Raw genomic sequence first — 27054 nt, 5'->3', positions numbered from 1 at the left:
CGGCTGGAAAAAAAAGGCATGAATCAACTTTTCTGTATCTGTATGGGAGAGAAACAGTCTGACTCTCGCAATATCCCTGAAGTGATAAAACCACACTTTAGTCACATTTCTAATGTGTTGTTCAAAGTTCAGGTCAGGGTCAGTGATAACACCAAGGTTTTTCCATGTTCCTTGGTGTTCAGTGCAAATGTTTTCAGGTGGTTAGACAGTTCTCTCTCCACTCCACCAATCTTCTTGGTTTAACTGAAAGAAGTTCTGATCCAGCCACAAACTTATGCCAGATATGTATGCAGTCAGGTTATTGATTGAACTATAGTCATTTGATTTTACAGAGATTTATTGTTGCGTGTCATCTGCGTAATTATAGAAATGAATGTTGTGATTTCTAATAATATTGCCGAGTGGTAGTATATACAGACTGAAGAGAACTGGGCCTAAAATAGAGACCTGCGGGACACCACATGCAAACAGGGATTTTTTCTAAAATCTTAGAAGAGGCTGGTTGGAGATTGGTCTGTAATTAGACAAGACAGAACAATCAGTGTTGTCTTTTTTAAGGAGTGGTTTATTTAAAGTTTTTTAAAAAGTAGTTGGAATGGGATCTAGAGCACAGGTAGATGATTTTAGCTCACAGACAACTCTCTTTATTGTTTCCATGCCATGGTTATTGTTCAGAAAGCACTGCCAACGCAAATGTTATAATTTACACCTGAGGCTGATGCTGTTGTTATACATGCCACGCACGTCATGCCTCTTTTGCTTCCATGATGCCGGCATGCTGTCGAAAATCACATTGTTTGGTGCTGTGTAAAAATGCAATGGTGACATAAAGGAGGGACTTTGTAGCAGCTCTATAGTCTGATCTCTGTGTAAAAAGGGCTCATGTGTGCTCATCTTTTTTTCTGATCCAGACGTTCTGAAGGTTTCTACCAGGAGCCAAATTATCGGTAGAGGTCTCCCCCTCTGCAAAACAAACAAATCCAGTGATTTAAACTGGTTAAAAAACACCAAATAAGCACGTTTTTCTGATGCTGCTTATCACAGAGTGGAGATAGCTAACGTGAAAATGTGATTGGCCCTATGTCGAGCCAGTGTTTGGTTTTTGCATTCTGGGCTGCTGTAGAAAAGGACCAGGCCCCCAGGGAGTGTGCCCTTGGTACTACAATTTCTGGGGTCCATTACATGATGCCATTAGGCCCAAAAGGACTTTTCCCCAGACTTTCACTGGGACAGAGACGTCTGTAAATCAGTGGATATATATTTTTGGCATCACCACACCTGCCAAATGATTTGTTTCACTTTCAGGATTTGATCTATTTGGTCCAATAATACTTGGAAAGTTTAGAGGAGCCACAAGATTAAATCATTTTATCCCCATTTAAGTTAACAAAGCACTAAACCGAAGTATCCAGCCTGGCCGGCTGAAGTCTCTAGTGCTCTTGCTCTATGGGCCAAGTGATGCAGAAGCAGCACTGATCATCCGGGTAATTTCATACCATGGAAACAGAGCTTCTTTGGCACCACTGAGCAACTTTCTTAGGAATGTCCTGCTTTCAATGCTGCATCCAGGTCTCTTAATATGTCCATACAAAGGACCCAATCCCTATGTAGATATGAAGGACTTATTCTAAGGTAATGAAAACACAATGATTCTTATTTTCAGGTGATTATATATCCCCCTCAACTCTCCCCACTGGACCGTTAATGCAGGGATTATTAGTTTGAAATGCATTAAGTGGCACCCACTCTGAGCTCCAGTTCTGCCTTTCCCTGCTCCATTCACACCTAATTGTTGGGATCAGGTGTGTTCAGCTAATTGCTGCTCAGGTGCAGGCAGCGAAGTGAGAGATGGAAAGCCCTCAAGGAAAACCAGAGAAGAAGGGATGGTAGTGTTGGGGCCCTCCAGGACTGGTAGCTGGAACCATGGTAGGCTACAGATGCTTTTAGTGTAAGCAATACTAAAACATGTACACTGTGTAATACTTGAGAGTGAATACACTGTTAAAGGGATAGTTCAGTTTTTTTGAGGTGGAGTTGTATGTGGTAGGCTACTTATCCATAATCAGTGTATACAGTAGATGTCAGTTTTTCTCTGGTTTTGAAGAGAGAGATAGAACAGCTTAATTTTTCCATTGGAAATCAATGTCTGACATTGAGGTGAAGCAGTGAAAATGCTCTTAATATAGTGTACACTTGAACTGATTTTGATTTCTTTTAGGTGAGACTTTTTAAGTGGTTAAAATTAATTTTGTTTGGTATCGTTGTTAACTCACCTGTCTGTAAAACCATGTGAGCATGTCAAAAACTTGGATGTGATTTTAGACGCTGATCTTAACTTCCAGAAGCACATCTCTAATATTATAGACAGTCTCTGTCCTTCTCCTGTGTAATAGACTGCCTTTTATAAACTCCAAAATATATCAAAAGTTATATGCTTCTTGTCTCAGTAAGACTCTGAAAAGCTGGTTCACGCTTTCATTTTCAGTTTGCTGGATTACTGTAATGGACTTTTTGCTGAAACTGACAAAGCAGACATTAAATAAACTCTAGCTTATTCAGAGTGCAGCAGCCAGAGCTTTGATTTCTCCTAGCTGTTTGGGATCAGTAGGACCTGATAAGTATAAAAAACTAAACATTGTCAACAATAATTAAGTCCCAATATCCTCAAACGAGACGATAATAAAGCCCCAATGTCTTCAAATGAGTACTTTCTCATTAATAACGTCTTAGCTTGTTGCTAAAATTGGTCAAATTTGTTGGAATATCAAACTACAAATATTATTAAACATAAATAAACAAGTTTCAACCATAAAATGTGATCAGGTTTTGTACCTTTTCCACTTCTATGTTCGGGTGGGCTGCAGACTGACTTGGTAGAGATGGCTGCCATCTTGTTTTTACATGGATTAGCATATTGTGGTCTTACTACCACTAGATGGCACAAAAAAGTGTCCACGAACGAGGACAACAGGTCTAAGTTAAGCAGAATGAAGTATAAGGTGTAGCAAACCCAAAATGTGATATCCTCATATGGGGACACAGGGTCTGACTTACTGCTGACCCCTTCACAGCAGTAGATTGTGTAGCTTCCATTTTGGACTCTAGCCTGTTTCTCCTAACCAAAGAGCATGGATACCAAGAGGCGAAGCTCAATAGAACGCCCCATAGCAACAGACTCGCCCATGGTTTCGTCCTACCTCCGCCATTTTGGACCGTCAGCAGACCGCAGCAGACCCGCTTGCATACAAAAACACACAGACAAACTGAAGTATATCGCTATTAATTATGCTTACAATGCTACTCACCTCGTGATAGCTTGGTCACAGCTGCTTTTTCACGTTTTTGTAAAGCAAAATATAGACTTTAAAAAAAAAAAAAAACAAAGAAAAACGGCCGAGATGGCATCTCTACATATTACATCCACTTATGAGAAGATTAACTTAATTACTCCTTCAAAATCACCCCATAAGCCAATCTACCAAAAACTAAAAAAAAAAATAAAATAAAATATTTTAACTAGAAACACATTAATGGCGTCACATAGTCAGGAATAAATATTTATTTACAGTTTGTACAGTAAGGGGACAGTTATAATAATAATAATATATAAGCTATTTTAATATGATATATTTTAATGCTAAAGCAGTAATCAGTTCTGATATAAATGGTCCAAGAGGCCATATATAGGCCTATATATATGTATATATATATATATACATATATATACACATTATCTTCCCACCAAAACTGGCATATTAAATTGATATTAAAACACCTCAGGGGTTAAACTTACACCTCGGGAGTTCTTACCTGTCGGGATCCTTCGGGAAACGGTGGAAGGCCAGGTGCAGGGTGTTCCACTGATAGTTGTTGCAGTTAATTGCACTACACTGTTTTCTTTTACTTTTTTTCTCCTCTCTCCTTGACATCTTACATGTTGTCTGGGCGCAACAGTCCAAGCTCAACAGTCCAAAATGGCGGCAGCGCTACCACAGCGCCCCTAGTGGCTGTTGGCAAAAATTCAACGGAGCTTCGCCTCTTGGTATCCATGCTCTTTGTCCTAACTGGGGACATGCCGACCGCCATCTACTGTATGTAACATATAGCCTGGAAATCCAGACCCAAATCTAGAAAGATTTAGGGTCTGGCCAAGAGTAATGAAAATGGCCCAACTCGAGGGGCGGCACCAAGCATGCATTTGTAAATATCACTGCACGCAACTGGATAACACTATGACCAATCAGAACAATACACAGGGTGATGTATCCAGAGCGCTACCAGCGGAGCTAACTGGTAGATTAGACTCTTGCTGTATCTGGTCGGCAAAACAGCAAAAACGTCCTTCTTGCAACGGAAAGATTCGAGTGCCGTCTTCTGTTCCTCTTTTAGAGAAAAAGCCAAGTCTAACTCATTCATTGTAGCGGCCCAAGCCGTTTCAAACAACTGGTGTTCATCCGTAGCCATCTTGCAATGTTTACTGACTGATTCCGGACTTCGTCGCAGCGCTGTCGTCATCTGTTTAGCTCGCCTCTGGCCCGCCTATATCAGATACACCGATGTGATTGGTGCAGCTCGGTTTCTTGGGCATAGGCAATGAGCATCATTACTGATTGCCAGTGACTCGCTGAGCAAATTCAAATTGTGCTCTCACAAGAACTCTGGATTTCCAGGGTATGTGACATACTGTTTATGGATAAGAATTCAATACAACCCCATTTAAAAAAATTGAACTAGCCCTTTAAAATCTCACCGGGGTCGGAAACATTTCTGCCTGTCTCCTCTTGACAGGGAGTCCTGAGTTTGTCGCCGTCTGGCGGCCATACAGGTAAACCACAGTGTGAGCGGATAGGGGACACAGAGGGAAAGAAAGAGAGAGAGAGAGAGAGAGAGAGAGAGAGAGCGAAAGCACACAGAGCTCAGAGCATGTCGCCTCCTGTTGCTGCACCTCACTGTGGGATCTGCTGTCGACCTTTCAGACTGTACACATGAACGCAGAGAGCCTTTTTCACGCGTTTCCTCGCTATGTGCGACCCGGAGGTTTGTCAGAGTGAGCCGGCACAGCGTCAGCTCTGAGTCCGGAGGGGGGAAACAGGCTTTGTCATTGCGGGGATTTTTTTGTTTGACACAACTTGGCAGAGAAGTCGCTTGCTGCTGCTGCCGCCGGAGCTTGTTTGTTTGCAGAGAAAGTGTGAAACAAGTGTCAGAAAGAGAGCAACAGATGTTTCTGGTGAATATGCGGCCGGCTGAGGAATGAGAGCAGCGGCGAGGCACCGGCGGCCCTTCCAGCGGTTCTGCTGCTGTGGAGTCGGAGTGGTCGCCGTCATTTGGCTCGCACAGGTCATCCAGGCACCAGGTGAGACCTTAATATAGACATACGGGCTGCGCGCGCCTGCGTGCGTGCACAATAATCCTATGGACATTCTTTGGATACACACTGGAAAATTAATATTTTTTTAATATAATAGTCTTAAACATGAAGCACTTATTGATAAGTACACACAGTGTGCACAATATGAATGTTGAATTTACGTGAATGTATAGATCTGATTTTATGTGTGCAGCTATCAGGAGCCCACATTTTACACTGATGCTAAACCTAAAGTTTGATTTGCTGTATTAAATTCAGTATCTTATCAAGAGAAAAGGAAATTGTCGAAATATTTATCATCACACAATTAAAAACAGACCAATATAAAACTGTTATTGTCTCAGTTAAGAGTTATATTCGTTATACTAGCAGAAAGTGCTGCATTAGAGCACAACATGTAGTGCTTTGTCTTCATGTGGACCTCTAATATACTTCCATTTCCTCTTATCCATGGATATAAAATTGTTTTTTCTATATATGCAGTGTCTTGTATTGGAATATCCCTGTAGATATTATTGTAGACAGGAGCTGCATTTAGCTGTCTAACAAAGACCAGAGGTGCAAAACTTGACCACAGTCCAGCATTGTGCCATTTTCGGTGGCAAATATTGTCCTCAAAGTAACAAACAGTGCTGAAGCTGAATCACGCTTCTAAATATTTAAATCAGCGGTTTCCAACATGCCCATCTCCCAGCGTCTGTCCCTCTGGCCTTGCTCCACTCACACTGCAGAAAGGTGACAGTTTGGTGATTACATAAAGCAGACAGAAATCGTGGCTCGTATAAATCCAATCATAGGGGATAAGTTCGGTTATGGGTTGGTGGAGATTGAGCGAGGTTATTTTAGCTTTGTCTCAGCAGAAACACTATATAAGACATGTTGGATACAATTTTTTGTGGACATATCCTTAGATACTGCCCTTGCTGGCCTTTTCACTAGAATGTGTTTTTCATTCTCTGTATGTATGCATCTAAAGGCATCTTCCCCCTAGCTCATTATCCTCTCATCATCTTTGCTGATGCAGTCACACACTGTCACACACAATCAGTGGTGTAGTGGAGGGTACACGCAGGGTTTACGCGGTACACCCAAATCATTTTCTGGCCATTTACAGTTTTATATATAGGTATGTATGAGGGGGAGAGTATACCCACCTCCTCCTTGGTAATCTACCCATCTACGTAGCAGTACACCCACCGTATCACTACCACTACACCCCTGCACACACCCATCAGCAGCCTCTGTCCTTCTCCTGTGTGTGTTATAATGAAATGAATCGTTGAACTTTTCATATCAGGAGTGTCTGATTTACATCCAGGTTTCATCCTAGTATTGCAAGCCGGCCCTTCGTGGAAGAGTGTCCCGGTGAATGAGCCGTGTCATTAATATTTATACTTCACCTTTAAATTATGAGTGTGCCATCAACCAGAAGAGGTTTTTTGAACCGAGATCAAGGCCGCTCAACTTAAACCGTATAAAAGCACAGGGCAAGGCATGTGGTCTGCTGTTTGTAATGGCGACAGGCAGGTTACTCTCTCGCAATGCTTGGAAAATATTACACATACTGTAGCATCCTGAATACTGCTGCTTGTAGAGCCATTTATGGATGTGCTGAACCAACACACCAATAATATCAGTCTGATTCTAGAAAAAAAAACACTGGATTGGATATTGAAAAATATAAGTTAAAATCACAATAAAAATGTAGGCTTGTATTATGAGTTGTAAAGACAACAGTCTCAAGACGAAACATTTCCAGAAGCAAAAAACATTGTTGGAAGCAATAAATTAATTCAACAAACTGCTTTGCTGAAGATAACCAACCATTTCATGGGGTTTTAATGCTTAACTAAACATTTCAAGCCTTACTGGCCAACATTTTATCTCTAAGATAGCCGTCCCTCGACTGTACATGCGAGTGGATTCCTTTTAGAAACATTTATAAAACGCAGTAGCAGTGAGTCTATGAGCTGACACTTAATGATGTGTGTCCCATGTCTTGGCTCTGTCTGACAACACAATGGATAGACTGAAGTTCAGCATTTATTGAAAAGCTTAGACAGTTTCCATTACGACAAAAATAAAATGCATTTTGTACAGTTAAGTAGATAATAAATCTGCAATAATTGATTGTTTGGTCTCATGGGGGCTGTGGAAAAAACATTACAAATCATCTTTTAAGGTTAAAGGAGCAAAAATGGTAGTTAATAGCTTGTGTACACATCCAGCAGGCACAGAGCAACGCTGGCATCCTTTGGAGTCATGTTTTTGTCCTCCTGATGACTGTAAGGGTGCTTCCACACCTGCCCTGTTTGGTTCAGTTCAATTGAATTCAATTTCGTTTGCCCCCTAAGTGCGGTTCGTTTGGGCAGGTGTGAACACAGCAATTGACTCGGGTGTGCACCAAAACAACCAGGCCGAGACCTGCTTGACATGGTGGTCTCACTACAGTGAACAAATGAACTCTGGTGCGGTTCGTTTGTGGTGAGAACATGTTCCGACCTCGATTTGAACAAACTGCAGTCACATTACGCATTGTTTGGGTTAAACAGGCATGATCATGTTCGGTCCCGGGGGATTTTCCTTTACTGCCTTTTTTCTAGTTGGAGCCGCGCCTCGTTTTCAAACTGTATGGTTTGACTAAAATGAACAATGACAGCAATATAGTCCACGATGAGCAGCGCTAAAATCAACCTGCGTAGTTGTCCCTCCATTGTGACATTAGAAAGTGTCACATTTATCTTGCAAGTGTACTCTTCTTCAACGTTTTGTTTACTTCCTGGATTTTTCCTGCAAATTCTTACCAATCAAGAGCAGCTTTCTCGTGCAAGCCTTTTTATCTGGTCCACTTGTAAATGCTGCCGTGAGAACACGAACCACATCTAGGCAATTATACAATTTTGTAACACAATTAGTCCCTGATTTGGACCAAAGCAAGATAACTCTAGGTCTGAACGCACCCTAAGTTTAATATTTACTCTACTTGTATCTCTGTTTTTGGTCTCCACCACCTCCTGGGGAATATCTGACTCTTTAGCTGCCAAATGCTCCACTACGTTCACCAGCTAGTCACTAACTTTGTCTGCCTGTCAATTGGTGCTGAGCGGGTAGTGTACAGTCAGTTCATCAGCTGAAGCCGCTGCTTGTTACGACAGGAAACAAAGCTGAAAAGAAAGGGGAGGCTAAACTTGGCTGTGTGCTCAAAAACAAACAGGATAAAATAATCTAAAATGCTCATTAAAACAGAGAGAAAATACAGAGTCAGGTGATGATTCTCATTGTAGGTTCGTCAGTACGAGCGACCCCTTAATATACTTAGTTGTCATGTGATCCATTGCTAATCGAAAAGTACTGATTATAGCTACTTTAAAGTCTGTAGAATTTAAACATTTCTGACTTTGGCATCCTCTAGTGGGTTTCCACCAGTTTGACAAATTTTTCTACACACAAAAAACTCAGAATAATGTTATCAGAATAATTGGAAAATTGCTCACATGAATGTTTTAGTGTCTAGAGAGGAAATAAATTGGTATTGAATCTCTATTGACACAATGCTGTGGTATCAATATTGGTATTGAAGAAGTTGAATCAAGCCATAGTATCTGTTCCCCTAAAAACTGAATTGAGAACTCTACAAAGGAAGAAGAAATGGCCACACAATTTGGTTTTGATCCAGTACCAACTAATACGAAGCCAGAATCGGCAATACTTTTTATTATTAAAATGGCTCATGCACTTTTATGTCCGGGAAAGCAGTGTGTCATGATTTATGAGTTGAATAATAAATCAGTTCAAGTAACAGCTCCTAACGACCAATTACAGTTGAAAATGTAACACTAACCAATGCTGAAGATCTGATTTGGCTAATTTCTCTAGGCTACTATATTCCTGGATATTCCTCCCCTGAGCCTCTGTGAACACACTCTGCCAGTGAACTCAGTCTCTGTGTCAGAGGTCTGGATGCTGAAGCATGTCCCTCCTCCTCCTCCTCCCCTCTTTTCAGTTTCAGCTCCAAGATCTCTTTCTCATGTTTTTTCCCTCTTTCATTAAGCCATCACTGCTATATGTGTCTAATTAAACTTGTCAGGCTCGGACACACTTTCCACATTGAACGTAAGTGGACAGCTATGGTCACGCGGACGTGCTCACGTTTCTAATCATGGTACAATTGAAGGTCCATGTCAGCCCCTAGCAGTCAACAGGAGGGCTGGGAGGTGAGCTTGCGACTGCTGACATCAGGTGAAAGTGAAACTAAGAAGACGCTGCTAGGTCTGGAGTAAGTAGTTTGAGTGTAGACAACACAAAAGCAGTGGAGAAGCAAAGTACATCCAATAGATGTGTTCACGACAACTGAACATTGTGTGCACAGACCCTTTTACTCTTGAAATACAAATAAATACGACATAGAAGAGAGACAATGATCTGAGTTTTGGTATTGATCCAAGTGATGCTCGGATCAATTTTCAAAATGGAAACATAAGATCGACAGTATCGATATTTTGGTAGAAAAAACAACCTTTTTTCATATATTTTATATTTCTTTTTATTCATATATGTACATGTGACAGATTATCTGTGAAAAAAATCATTTTCATTGGCTCCACCTAGTGCTCCTTATGGTATTTGCATGAATCCACCGTGCCTGAACAAAAACAACCAATCAGAGCCAGGAGGAGTCTCTCACACAGTGTCAGTCACTGCTCGTGTACACGCCCTCCTCTCCCATGCATGCTTGCACTTAGTCAAGCTCTATTTTAAGCGTACATCTTCAAGAGGAGTTTTGCCAACACAACAGCTGAGAAACAACGACCAGCAATAAAAAACAGCTCATCCGTCCTCTGCTAACAACAGCGTACACAGCAGAGACAGACAACGAAAAGCTGGCTTTCGCTTTCACAGGTCACAAGCACAAGCAGGGATTGACACTGTGTTAGAGACTTCTCCTGGCTCTGATTGGTTGTTTTCATTCAGGCACAGAGGATCCTTGCAAATGCCATGAGGAGCACTGGGAGGAGCCAGAGGAACCTCATTTTTTCATAGCACATCTGTCTCCTGTACTACTGTTAGGATATGGTGACAGTTTCAGCAAATATCACAGAAAGTTACTTTCATAAAAGTTACCCACTGACCCTTTAAAATCAGGATTTCTGAGAATTTCGTTGACTGAATGCCAATTTAGGGACTCAGCATATGACTGAGGGCCACACAGGAGAAACGCTTATGGCACTTCTACAGTAAACTGCCGACTTGTCCACCAAAAGCGCTATTATTAGCGAACATCACTAGCATTAGACCTTTTAATAGAGTGATCAGCATCATTTCGCTCCACTGTGTGATTTTAGACAGCATGTCGGCATGGCGGAATCAAATGAGGTGTGTCAGGTAACAGAATAAAGTCAGTCTCTAGTGTGACATATAGCATACATGTTTCATAAACAAAATAACAACGGCATTACCATGGCAATAACAATCGTTTACAGTCTGTGATGTGGTGGTTGATTGCGTCTTCTGTTCGGAGAGCAAGGTGCTCCTGGACCTTGGTTTTCCCAATTTGCTGACACTGTTCTTATTCTTTGAGTTAGCTGCTGACTGCTAGCAGCTAATTTTTTAAATCCCCCGTGGTGGTTTGCACGCATGACACATCATTAAAACGTCACTCTTGTCTTCAGCTCCTGCCGTCTGTCCTGTTTTACAGAGGTCATTTTGGTACTGTTGCCACTGAGATGCCGGCTTAAAGGCGAGACAACTCTATCCCCTCATTCTGTGATTGTACTGTTTATACAGAATGGTGAAGAGGAATAAGGGCAGGATATTCCCACATTGATGAGGTAGTGTAAAAGTCGCTGCTGATGACAGAACATAACTTCTGCAATATCCGTGAGTTGCCACAGCTTTCTCCAAGTTATCATTTCTAACCTGAGAGAAGTTTTCCTTGTAGACTTTCTCCCAGAATGCCTGTTCTGACAGAAATCTATTAATTTTAACCCAAACCACAACTTTTTCCCGAACCTTAACCAAGAGATCCCTTTCTTGAGGAAGATTTCTCCCAACTGCGGCTTGTTAAAGGGGCAGAGTTTGACTAAGTATCTGAGTAGTGATTAAATGTAGGCATTTGAAAGTGAAAGTATTGTAATGTATCAGTTATTAAAATATAATGCATACATTTCATGTCATGTTCAGGGGCCACGCAAAATGTTTCTGAGGGCCGCCACTTGCCCGCAGGCCACATTTTGAACACCTCTGCTATAAAGCTATAGAACTATACAAAGGAATAAAATGAAAATAAAAATGCAGTCAATATCAGGAATTTCAGTTGTTTTGCATCATCATGGGAAAAAATTGCACTCATGACAGAATCCTGATTTGAGCTTTTCTCCACGCTGGTGTTTCTGAACTTGTCTTTGCCCAGATATTTATGCAACTGTGGTTAAGCTTCCATCTAAGGTCAAATCAAATCAAATGTTCATCAGCTCTCCTCTTACTGCAACATGACACTTCATAAATGTTCATTCTGAATGTCAGAGTGGAGATCTGGAGGGCTGCACTGTTATCGACGAGGAAATGGAGCGCCGCACGTCGGACTGAAATAGAAATATTGTTTTTTATACAGCAATATCCAGAGACTCTGGTTTCAGAGGCAGCCGTACTTATTTGCTTTACCACTATTGAGGATTTCATGGTCAGAGACATTTACTAACACAGAGTGCAGTCTTGTCCCGTGGAGGCAGTGAACCTGTTTGGGGTAACACCGGAGGAAGCCGGTCTTTCCAGTCGAAGTGTCATTGACAGGATCAAATGTCTTGTGTCTGCCAAGGAAGGAGGCAACACTGGTTTAACTTTCCTGAAAGCAAAAGATGATAGTGTTATGATTGTGTTGTGGCATTAGACTTTAATGTTTCAAATTCCGATTTCTTTCAGGCCTAAATATCAAATAGGTGCTGTTTAATGATTTGCAGCAGTGACAACATTTGGTTTCTGTTCAGCATGTGTTGCAACAAGAGGAATTCATGGGATTTCTTTGCTGCCCTATGCAAAAAAATAATATAACTTTCACAATATAGGAATTAAGCTCAGAGGTTCCCCACAGTCTGCATTATTATACTGATGTGTAGAGGGAGGAATAATGGTATTTACACTTACCTTTCTGCACTCAACCAGTGTGTTTATGTTGAGGCATGTCGCAGCAGGATTAAGATATTTCCATACAAACACCACATTTCATGTTTCATCAGCTTTCATCACTGATCCCTCTGTAACCTCTTTCCTCTATATTTACATTTGAGGCCTTTAGCAGACAGTCTTATCAAGAGGACCAATCACTGTAACAGTAAAGTTCGCTTAAACACCATGGATCACCAGAATTACACACAACTTAAATGCAAAGCTCAGAGTCAGAGTGACTGTGTGAGTGGAGACTGAGGTTGTGATCTTGGTGTCCAATTTTAGCACATTTTTATAACCTCAGGCAGGATGTTGTTTCCAGTTTCCACCTTGCCTCATGCCATAGCAATTAATACACTTTAATGAAGTAAACCCTATTTCATAAGGGGCTGTTGTTTAGGCCGCCATCTACTAACGTCACTGCTGATCATGTTGATCACAAGATGAGAGCCGCCAAGATCTGGGTGGCTTACCGCTTCGCCTAAACAATTTCCAGAGGGAAACACTGCTTAGTGTGAGCAACACCAGAACCCTCAAACTTATTGGAAGATATAAAGGCTTGGAAAGGAATCAGAGAGTCTAACTTTTATAATGACAACCTTCTGGGAGACGAGTATCACATGAAGATTGAATTTATGAATGCAAGCAGAGGGAATAAGGTCTTGAAAGTATTGTTTATTTAGTCTATTTATGTTTCATTAATTATGTAATTTATGTCAGATTAACCAAAAGTTACATGTTAATTAGATGCCCGCTTGAAGAATGCTTTACTTTTTTGAGCCATTTACGTATGTTAATGCACTTTATTCAAGCTGGGAGCCTTTGTTTTTCCACTATAGAGTGCTGCAGGGATGACGTTTTTTGTAGGCCGGCAAGGAAGTAAGCGTTTCCCTGATTCCGTCGTCAAAAAGCCTATGGGATGTTTCCATTTGATTTTAGATTATTGCAGAAAGTAAGGTCTGTGGCAAACAAAATGATATTTAGGATATATTTATTCAGGAAGATATTCCTCACAAATGAATGATTTTTGAAGCATAAATGCAATTACCAGAAGTAAAAAGCTCACGTTAGGTTATAAATAAACTACACTACGGTTGCATGACTTCAGTGTTGCCACAACAACAAGGCTGTAAAGCCGTGTTCGGCTTCATGACGTTCAGTAGTCTCATTCAGCCATTTGTTAGTACCCACCTTTTTAACACACCTAAAGGCTTCATAATTCACGAGTTGGGTGTGTACTGATGTATTTTATGTCGTAGAACAAAACATGAAAGTCTCTTAACCTTGTGTTTTTCAATCTTCAGCAGATTTAAAAACTCATTCATATCTCCGTCTGTAAAGCTTTTAAACAATGGCAGACAAGCCGGAACTGGCATTGGATTATGACGATTTGCTGATTTGCATTTTTGTAGAGGCATTTTTAGCATATGATGTTATTTATGTATTTATCTTTATTTCTTATTGCTACATTAGGTATAATGTTGGATTCGTCAATGTACTATGTTGCATGTTGTATTTTGTATGGCTGCAGTGTGGGTGTAGGGCCCAAAACAAATTTTTCCAATCTGTTCCAAATAAAGTTAATCTTGATCTTGATCTTGATCTTAACCACTGACCCTATGTCAGGCATCTAACCAAAAACCCTTCCAAAAAACCCATCAACTTTGAAACGAGGGAATAAAAATTTGAACCCATTTTCGGGTTTTAGGACTTATTCCTGCACCACTCTGTTAGGGCTGCAACTAATTATTATTTTTGCTTAAAGGTGATCTGTTGATAACTTCAGGGGCCCAAAGTGTAACCTGCAAAATGAGACCCAAATTAACACGGACTGACCAGGAAGAGATGCAAAGGAACGGCAAAGAGACACAAAATAACTACAAAAAGGGACTAAACAACGACAGAGACACAAAATGACCCAATAACGACACAAAATTACCTCAAAGAGACACAAAAGGACTACAAAGATGCAAATCAACAACACAGAAAAAGCCTGAACAGCTTAAAAGTCTGTGTGTCTTGCCGTAGGAGAGGTGGTGGGGCCTTTGCATGAATGTGCCCTGGGGCCCATTGTCTGATAATCCGCCCCTGGATTGATTGACTTAAAAATGTCCATCACAAGTTTCCAGAGCCCAGTGTGCTTCAGTTTGCTTTTGTCCATGAAAAATCCAAAACTCAAACAGTTATAGTTAAAATAATTAAATATTTTTTAAAAACACATCTTCACATATGAGGAAATGTAATCAGAGAATGTTTGGATTTTTTGCCAATGACTTACACAATTTATTAGTTGCTGTAGTTGTTAATAAACTGACCATTTCAGCACTTGTCAGTGTTGTAAAATATATGTTGCTTGATAAGACTGTTATGGGTGAATAAAATCTGAATCTGGAAAAGAAATCGAAGAAACATCCCATTTTTTCTCCCCTTTTCTAACAAGACAAGATGGTTGAGGTGCTAGAGTCTTCTCCCAGTTATAAGTGTGAAAATGTCGCAGAGCCATCTGTGGCAGAAACCCATTTGAATTTCATACGAGTCGAGCTCCTCTTGATGCCACGACATGAAAGCCTTCACGGTTCCTCTCAGCCACGACCGCTGCCCTCGTGAAATGGGCTCATTGAGCTGTAAGGTACAAAGGGACACTACAGCGCCTGGCAATCACCAAACGCATCAGACACAGACACCAAGCTGCTCCGTAAATAAAACGGCAGTGTGTAGTACAGAGCGCAATAATAACCGCCTCACTATCTCCTCTGCCCTTAGTGGAAAGATCTCTGTGGGTGGTGGTGGAGGAAATCTGTTTTTTTTCCCCCCAGTAGGAAGATGATGAGACAGATATATCTGTGGGGAGTTCCTCGCCTGTCGCTGTAGTAAAGTCGTAAAAGCTGAAATCCGCACAGAGATGAGCTATCAAGGGATGAAATACAGCGCTGACACACACCATAAAGATTTCAGTGCTGATTCCTCGGGACAGCTGACGGCAGCATGGACTGAATTAGTGTGCAAGCCGCTATCTTCCAGAGCCAGAAACATGAAACTACAGTCCACTGAGCTGTTGCTTGACACAAGAATAACTCTGGAGACAATTACTACATGGACAAAAAGAAGTGCCAGTGACAATACTTTAATGATTTTTTGAGGAAATGTGAAATCTTTTAATTAAAAACCCAAACTATCATATCATACAAGTCAGTCAGAGGTTCATAGGTCAGTTTTGTGACTGCAAACAGATCCTGGCTGCAATAAATCAAAGTAGAGCTGAAAGGATGAGTTGAATAGTTGATCAAAGAAAATGAATCAACAGCAATTTTAATGAGGTTTTTTTTGAGTAATTTATCAAACAAAAATGCCAGTGAAACCACAGGTTCAACTTTCTCACATTTGAATATTTACTGCCTTTGGGATTTTACTAGCCAGCAACCTCTGGGGCTGAATACGAAGCTAATATGGTAGTGCCAAAAACTGCAGTTCCTGGACCGGCCACTTGAGGCTGGCTCCAGAAGTGCATTAATCCTCATAAACATGTTTACAGCCTGGAACAAAAAACAGTTTTGGTCTCTTTAGCTATAGTTTTATACCTATAATTTCCCCCTTCATGACAACTGTACAGGGGTTGAATTTTTATATAACCCACCCGTTTATGTTTTAATAAGGCTTAAAGTTATGCATAATTAAGGGCAGGCTGTCTGCCCACAGTGTCCACAGCTTTATAGTCAGATCCATCCCTCGCTCCTTCGCCCAAATATGGTCACCTCTGGCTTCAAAAACCAACATGGCAATGGCCAAAATGCCAAACTCAAGGCTTCAGAATGGGAGTCCACATACCAATGGGTAACGTCACGGTAGCTACCTCTATTATTTTTACAGTCCATGGATTTTTTGTTGGTTGGACTTAAGGTACGGCCACACATGAGCGAAATTACCATTAGTGAATATTGGCTTTCACATTCACTTCCATTTAATAAGGGGTGAATAAAACATTTCCTCCGGTGGCAAAGCAAATTCACCTGTTATCACGTGGAGTTTAACTTTGGTGAACTTTGGCAGGCAAAATCGCCGCCTCAACCTATAGCAAAGGAGTATTTGTGGCGTTGGGGTTGGTGAGTTTCCTACAACTTTCTAAGTCAGAAATTTGACTCCAATATACAGTTCTGACTGGGAACTCAGAAATTCCCACTTCCTAGTGCAAATGGAACGCACCAAAAGCAAACAATTGTGAGACATAACTTTGTGCGGGAACTGCCCATTGGTCCGACAGCCCATTGGTCCGACATCCCATTGTTCCGACCATATTAAACCCATTGTTCCGAAGTCCGTTCTGAAATCATCATGATGCCCTGTGGTTAAGGTCTGGTTAGGTTTAGGCACAAAAACCACTTGGTTAGGTACAGGAAAAGATCATGGTGTGGGTTAAAATGAAAAAGAAAGTGACAAACACATAAGCTGTGAGCCTGCTTCGCCTCAAGCCTTTCTCAGCTGACCCAGAGCCGGTCACGGCACACCATCAAGGCAGAAATACGCCCGCCGGGAGCCGTTCGGTACCGCGGACCGTCGGACTAATGGGATGTCGGACCAATGGGCTGTCGGACCAATGACATGGACCCCCTTGTGCTCTATTATATTATTTTTTTTAAATATTTTTTTTATGACTGCAAATTATTTTCTTGATTAATTTGTTAATAATTTGGACAGTATCAAAACATGCCGATCACAGTTCACTAAAGCCCAGCTTTATGTCTTCAAAAGTCTTGAACATGATGAACAGTCCAAACCCAAAGATGTTCGGTTTACTTTCATAAAGACAAAGAAAAGTAGGAAATCCTTACATTTATCTTGAATAATGAATGAAACAAACAAGCAATCATAAAAATAGTTGACAATAATTTTTCTTTTTAATGACTGATTGTTTCAGCTCTACATTTTATTGTCCTAAACAAGTTGAATTAAAGAATAATAGACATATCAACCGATAATGAAAACCTTAGTTCGTCCATCCCAAAGTCAAAGCTCAGAGGTTTACTTCTTTGTGCGTGAGAGGTCTTCCTGGTTTTGCACTTAAATGACTCTGGTGCTGTTTTTTTAACAGAGACAGAGTCTTCTGGGTTTCTGCCAGGCGTGAACAGTGGGGAGCCACGATGGACTCGCAGGCTGATGCAAGAGAAGTCAGACAACCAGAGCGTGGATCAGCCCCGAGCAGGTGAGTCACTCGTCTTTACCTCGATAGATGCCGTCTGTTCCTCCAGGTCAGATCAGCAAAATCTCTGCAGCACTTCCTCATTGTTCAGTGTAGTGGTGGGCAATATGGAAAATATCTTTTATCGCAGTATATGTAAATATTATATTGTTGACCTGTATTTCAATTGTGTGGTGGACAAAACCTGTGAGTAGATAATGTCGTATAATATTTGAGTTACACACACACAAGACCCTCAAGGCTGCATGGTGTGCATTGCATTGATGTCGGAGTCTGCAGCTGTTTGGCGCTGTTTATAGGCGCGCATGTGTGGTGTATGCAGGTAAACAAGGAGGGTGGAGTGTACCAGAGATCTGTGCCTCTCCCCTGCAGGTGAACTCAAAGGTCATGCGGCATTGTGTCAGTTGTCAGGAGTGTGTAGTCGGCGTCGAGCTCACACACCGACAGACCCGAGGAGACAGACGGTGCTCACAAGAGGAGGCTGCCAGAGTGAAAGTCAGATTAGATTTTCTAAGGTGGTCTGTCTTTAGCAGATGCCAAGTTACCTTCTAGTGCTTCCTGAGTCTGGTTGCACTCCTGAACAGTTTGCACAGATTCAAACTGCTCCTCATGAAATTATCACGGAGACACGCAGTCAATCGACAGCCATAATCAGACCTCTGTTTCTCTGGTTCCCAGGCTGATTAGCCGGCTGGCTGACATGAGCCGCATTCATCACAGCTGACAGTTTTATTATTAAAAATTCAGATCGGAGTGGAGATCTCTTTATTGTTGTATGGGAGAATAGCAGAGTAGATAAAATAACACGGCTGCACAATGAAAAATCCTTTGCCTTCCTGACAGAATACAGTGCTGTATCTTGCCATCATTTGCATTTACTCTGTGGCGGTGCTAATATTAGACTGTCACTCACAATGTTGTATTGTATGCAAACCACACAGTTATTGTATTCTCGCAGAAATTTATGCAAATAGTTATGCTAATAATATACCATGCAAATGGCCTGTTCAGACCACTCTCCTAAATACCACCTTAAATGTACTCTGCCTACTGAGGGCGTGCAGCCTAAAAACAACACACACAGTGAATTATTTTAGGCCTTTTAAAAATAGATTTGAGTGAAACACGCTTTTCTGACTTGCAAGGATGTCTGAAGCTCATCGCAAAGCACAAAGTCTAAAAGTCCCAGACGTTTTCACATATATTTAGTTTGTGACAGCAGTTGGGGACGATCATGTCAGGGCATCCTCATTTATTTGCAAAATGTTTACATAATGTGCATCTGGCACCGGCTGTTCGTCTGTATGAAAGGTCTGACTTAAAAATAACTTGACTGAAGACGTTTGTTTATTTAAGAGTCTTGATTCGAGCAACATTTTATCACGAAACCTCAAATCTCCAAGTCATTTTTTAATCTTAAATAGGTGTATGAAGAACAGTTCTCGCCCCTGATAATCTGCTCTGGAAAAATAATTCCACGGCTCAGCGACATTACGAGTAATTCACTGGTTATATATTGCATTTGGAGAGCTTACACGTGAGAGGTGCACGAACAGGGACTCATCAGGGACATTTCATCTGGCACTTGTAGTAAATTCACACATTACACCTCGCTGTCACCACATGTCCTCTGTGACAGTCTATTTTTTCCACCGCTGAGAGAGAAAATGAGGCACGGTGTCTCTCTCTACGAGCACTGCATTTGCTCAATACAACAATTTGTGTTTAGTTACCTGATAACACACTTAACCTTTATTGAGTTCCTGGCTACAAGCAGATCTCCCTCATTATCTCCTACAAAGACACAAGCGTACTGTGGGTAGATGCTTCGCTGTGGTAATTCGCTGGAGACAAGCATGCGAACAAAGGGCTGGACAGGTAGTATAAGAAACACCAGCGAGCGCGGCTCCAGGCTCAGGTTGCCGCCCTCTTCCTCAGCAGGCCGTCTGACAGTGATTGCATAATCTGTAGTGTGATTAAAAAGCCTGCCCCGGACCTTGGGGGGATATTATCTTGGGGATTGCACAGTAACGTCCAGCCGCAGGCTCTCTATCTCTCTTTTCATCCCTCCACTGCTTAACAAGATGGAGACTGTGTGACCCGCCTTCAGCTGACAAGCCTCGTAGACCGTTGTTGCTAGGCAACTGAATGCTAAATTTTGAAACCGAGACAATTCTGTCTTTCAAGCATTAAAAGTCCAAAGAGCTAAAAATAGACTGTGAGGAGAGGGGGGGCGTGTGGGCAAATCTAAATGATGTAAATGAAGTAAGTGGCTCATGCTGTGTGTGTCGTCGAGGCTTGTTATGTTGTTTATTTTGGCAAGTGACAGTCAGCTGAGAATAGCATTTTTCCACAGCCGTATTTTAGGGGTTTTTGGGAAAGAGTTGAGTAAGGGAAGCTGGCAGATAATCTAACAGAAATAGTATTCAAATGGAGTTGGACTGTTATCGGCGGAGTCAGATTATGGATGCCACTCAAAACAAACTGCACTTAATGCGAGCGATATTTGTTGCCAAGTAAAGTTTTGGAAAATTTGAAGCAGAGCAGTGTTGACCTTGTTCACTCTTTTTCACTTTCTGCCAATAAAAACGACTCAAGGTTTATGGAATAAACATAATAATCATAAAACTCCTCTTTAAAGCCTTGAAGTCCTCTACTGCCCACATTATTTTACCATCATGGGAAATGTCTTTGCATTTTTAATTAGCACTTAAAATGAATTTAAATCACCTTATTTAAAAAAAAGAATAATACAAATACTATTTTTTTGGGCGGGCAGGGTGCAACATATATTAAAATATCTTGTGAAATGCAACGTGAAATTCATACAAAGCAAAAATTCTTGAATTGATTTAATTATTTTTGTTCACTGGATAATGTTATTCATTCACTTTTACAAATACATGGGATATTCTGTGATATTTTCTAAAAACCTCTCTACCAAGAAGACCTTGAAAGTACTTGATTGGCTCATGGGTCGCTTCTGTGTGAGGTATTGTGGCTTTCCATTTGGGAATGGGAGTAATTGTTAACGTCCTTCACCATTTTAGGTGTTAAGCCTTTTCCACTATTGGAGGTGCCTCTAATTCCTCCTCATCAGAAATAGAAACATAAATAAAACGTTTAAAAGGTCAGGTTACTTTTCTTTTTTAAGTGCTCCTACTCTGAAAATTAAAAAAAAAAAAAAATCAATTCAATTTCAATTCAGTTTTGTTTATAAAGCCCAATATCACAAATCACAGTTTGCCTCAGAGGGCTTTGCAGCATACGACATCCCTCTGTCCTTGGACCCTCACAGCAGATAAGGAAAAACTCCCCAAAAAAAAAAACTTTAACGGGGGGGAAAAAACTGTAGAAACCACAGGAAGAGCAACTGAGGGGAGATCCCTCTTCCAGGACGGACAGATGTGCAAGAGATGTCGTCTGTACAGAACAGATCAACATAATAAATGTACAGTGATAATGATACATTAAGAGAGGGGTGCGTGCAAACAGCAATGACCAAAGCTACAACAAAAAAGCCCAGACACACCAAATCAACTTTAAAGATCTTGTGGCAACAGAGGCTGACTGTTGCGTTTCCTGTATCTCTGCTAAAATGTTGCACTTGAACATGCCACGAAGACCACAGCTGACAGCCAGCCAGCATGTATGTCCTGCACCTGCGTGAGGGGAAATACGTCTCCGTATTTCCCGTGTGGTGCACCAGTGAATAATAAGAAAAACCATCAACATTTCTGCTAAAAAGCTCAGTGGTTAAGGAAAAAAATAATCTTACCTTATGTAACACATTTGTTTTGGTCTCACTCCCTCTGGACTTCAGCTGTTTGTTTACTTTCCTCACTTCTGTTTCTCTTCTCGTGTGCTAAGCTGAACTGCCAATCACACCAACTAGGGCGGCAGACCCTCACCAACAGCACAACATTGACCGACAGCCCAACATTGACAGTGGGCTTGGTGTGACGTAAGCTGCCGCCATATGTCACCTGCCCCCAGATCAACCGATAGAAGCCTGTTGCTGTGCATAATTTTGTAACACAATATGTAGAATTTAAATACTTCACATTAAAATGTCCCTGAACCCATCAACAACACTGCTGAATGCCCGTGTACATTGGTTTTCAGCTGAACAGGTTAGAGGGTTTAGTTACTTTTTAAAGAGAGGATATGTATTTCTTGCCCTCCAGGCTGATGGAGATGATGATGGACGGCATCGTATGATCACCTCTGTAACATGATGTTTACTGTTCTTATTGATAGGCGAGGTGGTGGGTACGGCATGAAGCCCTGCGGTTGTTTCATCAGAGTCGTATTCAAACTGCCTCAAAGGAAAGCAAATCAAAGAACAAATGCATAATTGAATTTACATTACACACCTGGATGAAATATTTATTTTTTGATTCCTCATGAAAAATGCAGGCTTGTTGCAGAGGTCTCTGTGTGTGTGTGTGTGTGTGTGTGTGCTCGATACTCCAGCGCTGGTTTGGCTGATGCATGAGTTATGTCGATGCCATAGCTTGACTCCAGGACACCCCGCCAACTCTCCGATCGATAACATTACTCTGCACCGCCCACTGCCCCTTCATTCAGCAACACTGAACCCCCTTGCGGCAGGTTGACTCAGAGAGAGCTCAGCTTCTCACATCAGCACATCTTGTGCCTTCTGAAGAATTTGCCCGGCATTGACGTTATTCTTGAAGATTTAATCTGCTGCACAGCTTTATTGATCTGGGCTCAGATAAAATACACACATAAAGGATCTGTCGTCAGCGCTCTGTGAAACACTCAGCAACCATAACTGTGCAACATAAACACATCTCAGTTCTGAAAAGACAGAAAAATGTGCCTTTTTGATCGGAGCAACATCAACACATTCAAATGCATTTGCTACGTAGACTTAAGACCCAAATATCTATCATTATTGTGTGATTAAAATGACACCAACATAAACCACTAACTGGTTAATGCCGTGCTGGAGTTCGCAATGAGTTTTATGATTGCCATAAATGTTGCAGTGTTTTCAACTAAAAGCTAATAAACTTTTACACAGCAGACACTTGGTGTGTCGGGCTGAAAGCAGATGCATTAGGGGTAAATTTACGCTTTGCTTCTGACAAACAGTGACTCATTTTAACATGTGCCTCCTGGCTTTTATAATGCTGCGGAGTTAATTTGTAAAATTGTTCAGGGTCCTTTTTTCCATCACTGAGTTATTTTCTTTTATGATTTATCACTGTCTCTTTGTTGCTTCACAGTCAGAGGTGGACAATAAATAAAGCCAGCGTGAAGTCTTGGATATTAAAACAAAATGACACACAAGAGAAACACAGTGAAAAGAAATGATTTTGCCAATCGCCTAGCGATGTCTTGGTTGGCCTGGTTAAGTGCTGGGCAGCATGTCAAATAAGTAAAGTTGAAATTACAGTAAATCCACTTTGCATTTTCATATTTAATGAAACTGTAACTACATTCACACAGCAGTAAGCATGACAGATAATCTGTGGAAAAAAACATACTCGGGACGCTCAGTACCTCACCTAGTAGAACAGGCACCCCATCTACACAGAGTACAGTCCTTGCCACAGCACCCAGGGGTTCGATTCGACCCAAAACCCTTAACTGCATGTCATCCCGTCTCTCTCCCCCTTCATGCTAACACTGTTGTGTCTATTACAGGCAAAAAGCCCCCAAAAAATGTCTAAAAACAAAAACCATACTCCTCTGCTCCTCTGCCTACTCTATTGCTCCTAACAGCCTCACTGCATGTGAACGAAAGCAGCCTATCAGAGCCGAGGAGTCTCTAACACAGCTGTCAACCGTGTCAATAACCGCTCATGAACTGCAGTCAAACAGTCAAACTGGGCAGCGCTGGTCAAATATGAGTTAAGATTCTGCTACTGCATTGCCTATTCCTGGACTCAATGTTGTCAGAAACATGTTAGTGTACTGTTTATCTGTAGGCAGCCACATCACAAACATTCTCATTTTACAGCTTAACAGCACACTGAAATATGTTCGTGATGTCAACTAGACCAGGAGGTTGGTAAAGACGAAGTAGATTAGGGAACCCGCCCTATGGAGTCTAGACGCTGGTGGTGGTGATGAGATGAGATGAGGATCTGGATGTGAAGAGGAGTGGGCTTATGATGAGCTCGTCCTAGGGTCTGGATGAGGTGATTAGAGGGGTGGAGGAGTGCATGATGATTCCACTTAAAGTGACAGCTGACAGGAGCAGAGAGGAGCACAGATTTTACTGAGCTTCATTAGAGACTCCTCGGCTTTGGTTGTTTTTGGTGCATCGCGGTCGATTCCAGCAAATGCCATTAGCGGCACTAGGGTGTGCAAGGTTAAGTTTAATTGTTAAAATGGCTTCCATCTTTAAGAGCAGATCACTGATCCAATGAATGGCACATCTTTTAAATACGTTTTGGATAGCGGAGTTAATTGCCATTACTGTTAAATCCCCAAAAAACTGTATTTCCTAAAAACTTGGTTTGCTTGTCCTTCAGTTTAGTCTATGAGAAGGTCAAAACTTTTTATTCATTACTAGGATTTGTCACTCGACGTGTAACCTCAAAGCTGACTAGACGGAGGTGTTGCTTTTGCTGAAGTTTGAAGAAATCATTGCACAGTGGTAATATCATGTGAAATTAAAGCGACACTTACCTTTCTGGAAATTTTTTAGGTTAAAATGCTATTAATAAGCTGATGGCACACTAAAATGTAAGTGAATTCCACCAGAGATAAAAACTCATAATTGTACCATTCTCATATGGTTCTAAGAAAACTCCGGCCAATCATTGCATTCGGACTGAATGATTAACGTTATCTTCCTTGTGCGTTTCCACTTACAAGTAACATTAACGTTACTATCTAACGTTAGCACTGTAACCTTATTCTAAAACTCATCAGTCATCACTGACTCCGGTTGAGTTTTAAAACTCCCGGGTTGCATTTGACTGTCTTGGTTGTAACATTACACTCGCTCTCCTCTTCCGTGGATCTAATGTTACCTTGCCAACGCCTACGTCTATGATAGACGTAATGAGGACGTAATGGAGGAGGGGGGTGGGACTTTGGAGGGAGGTGGAGTTGTGGATGTTCAAATTTTTTCTAAGTGCTGTGTGAAATGCAAGAAATGTAAGAGTAGCTTTAAGTGATCTGTTAACATCTGTACAAAATTAAAAGTGGAAACATTATAAATGAAATTTTTTTCCTTGTTTTGTTGTGATTAAAAAAATAAAAAAAAAGTACCAGGTAGCAAAAATGACCTGGCCCAGCATCAGCCCAAACTTTGCTCTCTGGTTGCCCAACTCAGCTGAGACTAGGAATTTGTTCAATTTGATTTATTTTTATTTAAAAGGGACCATGTATGAGTCAAAACATGAATGTTACCACTTGATGCACCGTACCAATTTGTAGCTTAGAGCTAATTCACATCTGCAGTCCCTTGGCAGGTCAGAAAAAAGACCCACCCTGTAACACAATATTAAGTTGTACACACACACACACAAAACACAAGACAAAACAATACAATACAAAGCGACACACAATAGCATACAATATAAATGGAAAGGAATGAATGACGCCTACTGGTCCGGTTCTGGCTGCAGACGCTGCCATCACTGGGGTAGATCAGTGATTCAATAGTTCATTTAAGCTTCACACGTGCCCTCTGACTGTGACTGTGCCCTCTGTATGTTATAGAGCCGCAGTTTATGTGCAATAAATGTGAAAAGATCAAGGACATGTTTGGAGTCACTCTGGGTTTATGTTTTTCAGAGCACTCGGGCTTGTGTAGGAGTGAAACAAAGTTATGTGAGCTGCTGTGAAGATTGTGACAGAACTGGATCAGAGGTGAAAGTGTTGTGGGAGTTGTGGCGTTAGAAAGACACCAAGCGCAGAGAGGAGTGATGTTAGAGGGCACTTGTACTGTCAGGATAACGGCGACGCTGCAGCACGACCTCTGATTACAAAACTACTGAGTTCATCAAGCTGATGGCACATCTGGCTTAAATCCCTGATTTGGGAAGTTGCAGATGTGCGATCATCTTGAACGCGGGTGTTTCAGTTTGTGGTGCTGCGTTGTGAAATCGCAGCGCAAGAGTCTCGGCAAAGCACATTCCTGTCCAGTAGCCTTGAGTAAACCAGTACGCTGAGATACGCTGTGTATCTCCATGCCGTTCCTCCCCCCTCCCTTGCTCTCTCAGACCTCTCCTGAGGGTTTGTAAGGAAAAATAAATATTTTTAGACATTACGGTCCAGAGCTGCTGTCACTTCTCTTTTTTTCATTTTTCATGAACCCTAACCATGGGAAACACATATTCACCTCCCCCTTTCTCACTGTTCAGGCAGTCGCCTTGCCTTTGGCTTCCTACTGCCACCCATCAAAAAAAAAAGAAAAAAAAAAAAGCTGCCCCCAGGGAGAGTGTCGCCATAGCAACTGCCTTCACCAGAGCAACTCCTCAAAGCATCCATCTGAGGTACATGTTGCAGCCCTAGGTTTCCACCGACAGAATAACCTGAGAGTTTATGCTTTGGGGCAGAAAGGAGACTGGACGGCTCCCAGAGCGCAGAGAGCAAAGAAGAAGAAGGTGAAAGAAATAAAGCCACAGGGAGAGCACAGATGTCCAGCAGCTGATCAGCCTGACAGGGCCGCTTGAGAAGACGCACAACAGTGCAGCCTCACATTTAGGCTCCCTCTTTCGTGCGATAAGATGACAGAAAGTTTACATGCTAAGCCGCTGTGATTTAGCGGACAAACCCTGCCCTGCATTAACAGCTGGCACACAGAGAATAGGCTTTTTCTTCTGAGAGAGCAGAAAACAGAGATGCTACCAACCTTCAGAAACTCTCTTCGACTCTGAGCCTCGACAATGATGCGCGAGAAGAAGTTTATGGCAGAGTAAGCATCCAGGCAGGCAGCGCTGCACTCTGGCACAGACACAAATGTGTAAACATCACTGCATAAACATTTACATTTTCTAACTGAACTTTGCTAAATTACTGTCCCCTCCTCAGGAGCATATGGCCTCCTTCTCTCACTCTCTGACACTGAAGTGTCAAAGATCAAATCTCATATCCCCGATCACAAGGGACCCTCTCCTAATCCACGCAGTCTGTTGTTAGGTTTCCATGCAGCCGCGGTGCATCGTGACGGCCACACTGTGCTTATTGTGTGCTTGTCGACCCACTGTTGTCTCACACAGCAGAGGAGCTATTAATAGCTCCATGCTCCCCAGTAGTTTAAATTCATCCAGCTCTCCTCTGAGTTGTAAATTGGAGCTGCACCACACTCTCGAGGCTCTCTTTTGTAACGTTGAGGGAAAAG

At 41.6% G+C, this 27054-nt stretch overlaps 1 protein-coding gene across 1 annotated transcript in view; it reads left to right on the top strand.

The window, feature by feature from the left end:
• The first annotated feature begins 4886 nt into the window (after nucleotides 1–4886).
• The window catches only part of LOC126388246 (sodium/potassium/calcium exchanger 3-like), a 41199-nt gene continuing 19031 nt past the window's right edge, over nucleotides 4887–27054 (top strand). Inside the window, exons 1-2 of the mRNA XM_050041249.1 lie at nucleotides 4887–5353; nucleotides 17616–17726. Of these exons, the coding sequence (XP_049897206.1) occupies nucleotides 5251–5353; nucleotides 17616–17726 (214 nt within the window). The 5' untranslated portion in view covers nucleotides 4887–5250. The remainder of the gene's footprint in view (nucleotides 5354–17615; nucleotides 17727–27054) is intronic.

The sequence above is a fragment of the Epinephelus moara genome, chromosome 3 (assembly GCF_006386435.1).
Source record: "Epinephelus moara isolate mb chromosome 3, YSFRI_EMoa_1.0, whole genome shotgun sequence".
In the NCBI taxonomy this organism is placed as follows: domain Eukaryota; kingdom Metazoa; phylum Chordata; class Actinopteri; order Perciformes; family Serranidae; genus Epinephelus; species Epinephelus moara.
Note: the sequence above shows the minus strand (reverse complement) of the source record. Positions and strands in the feature narration are given on the sequence as shown.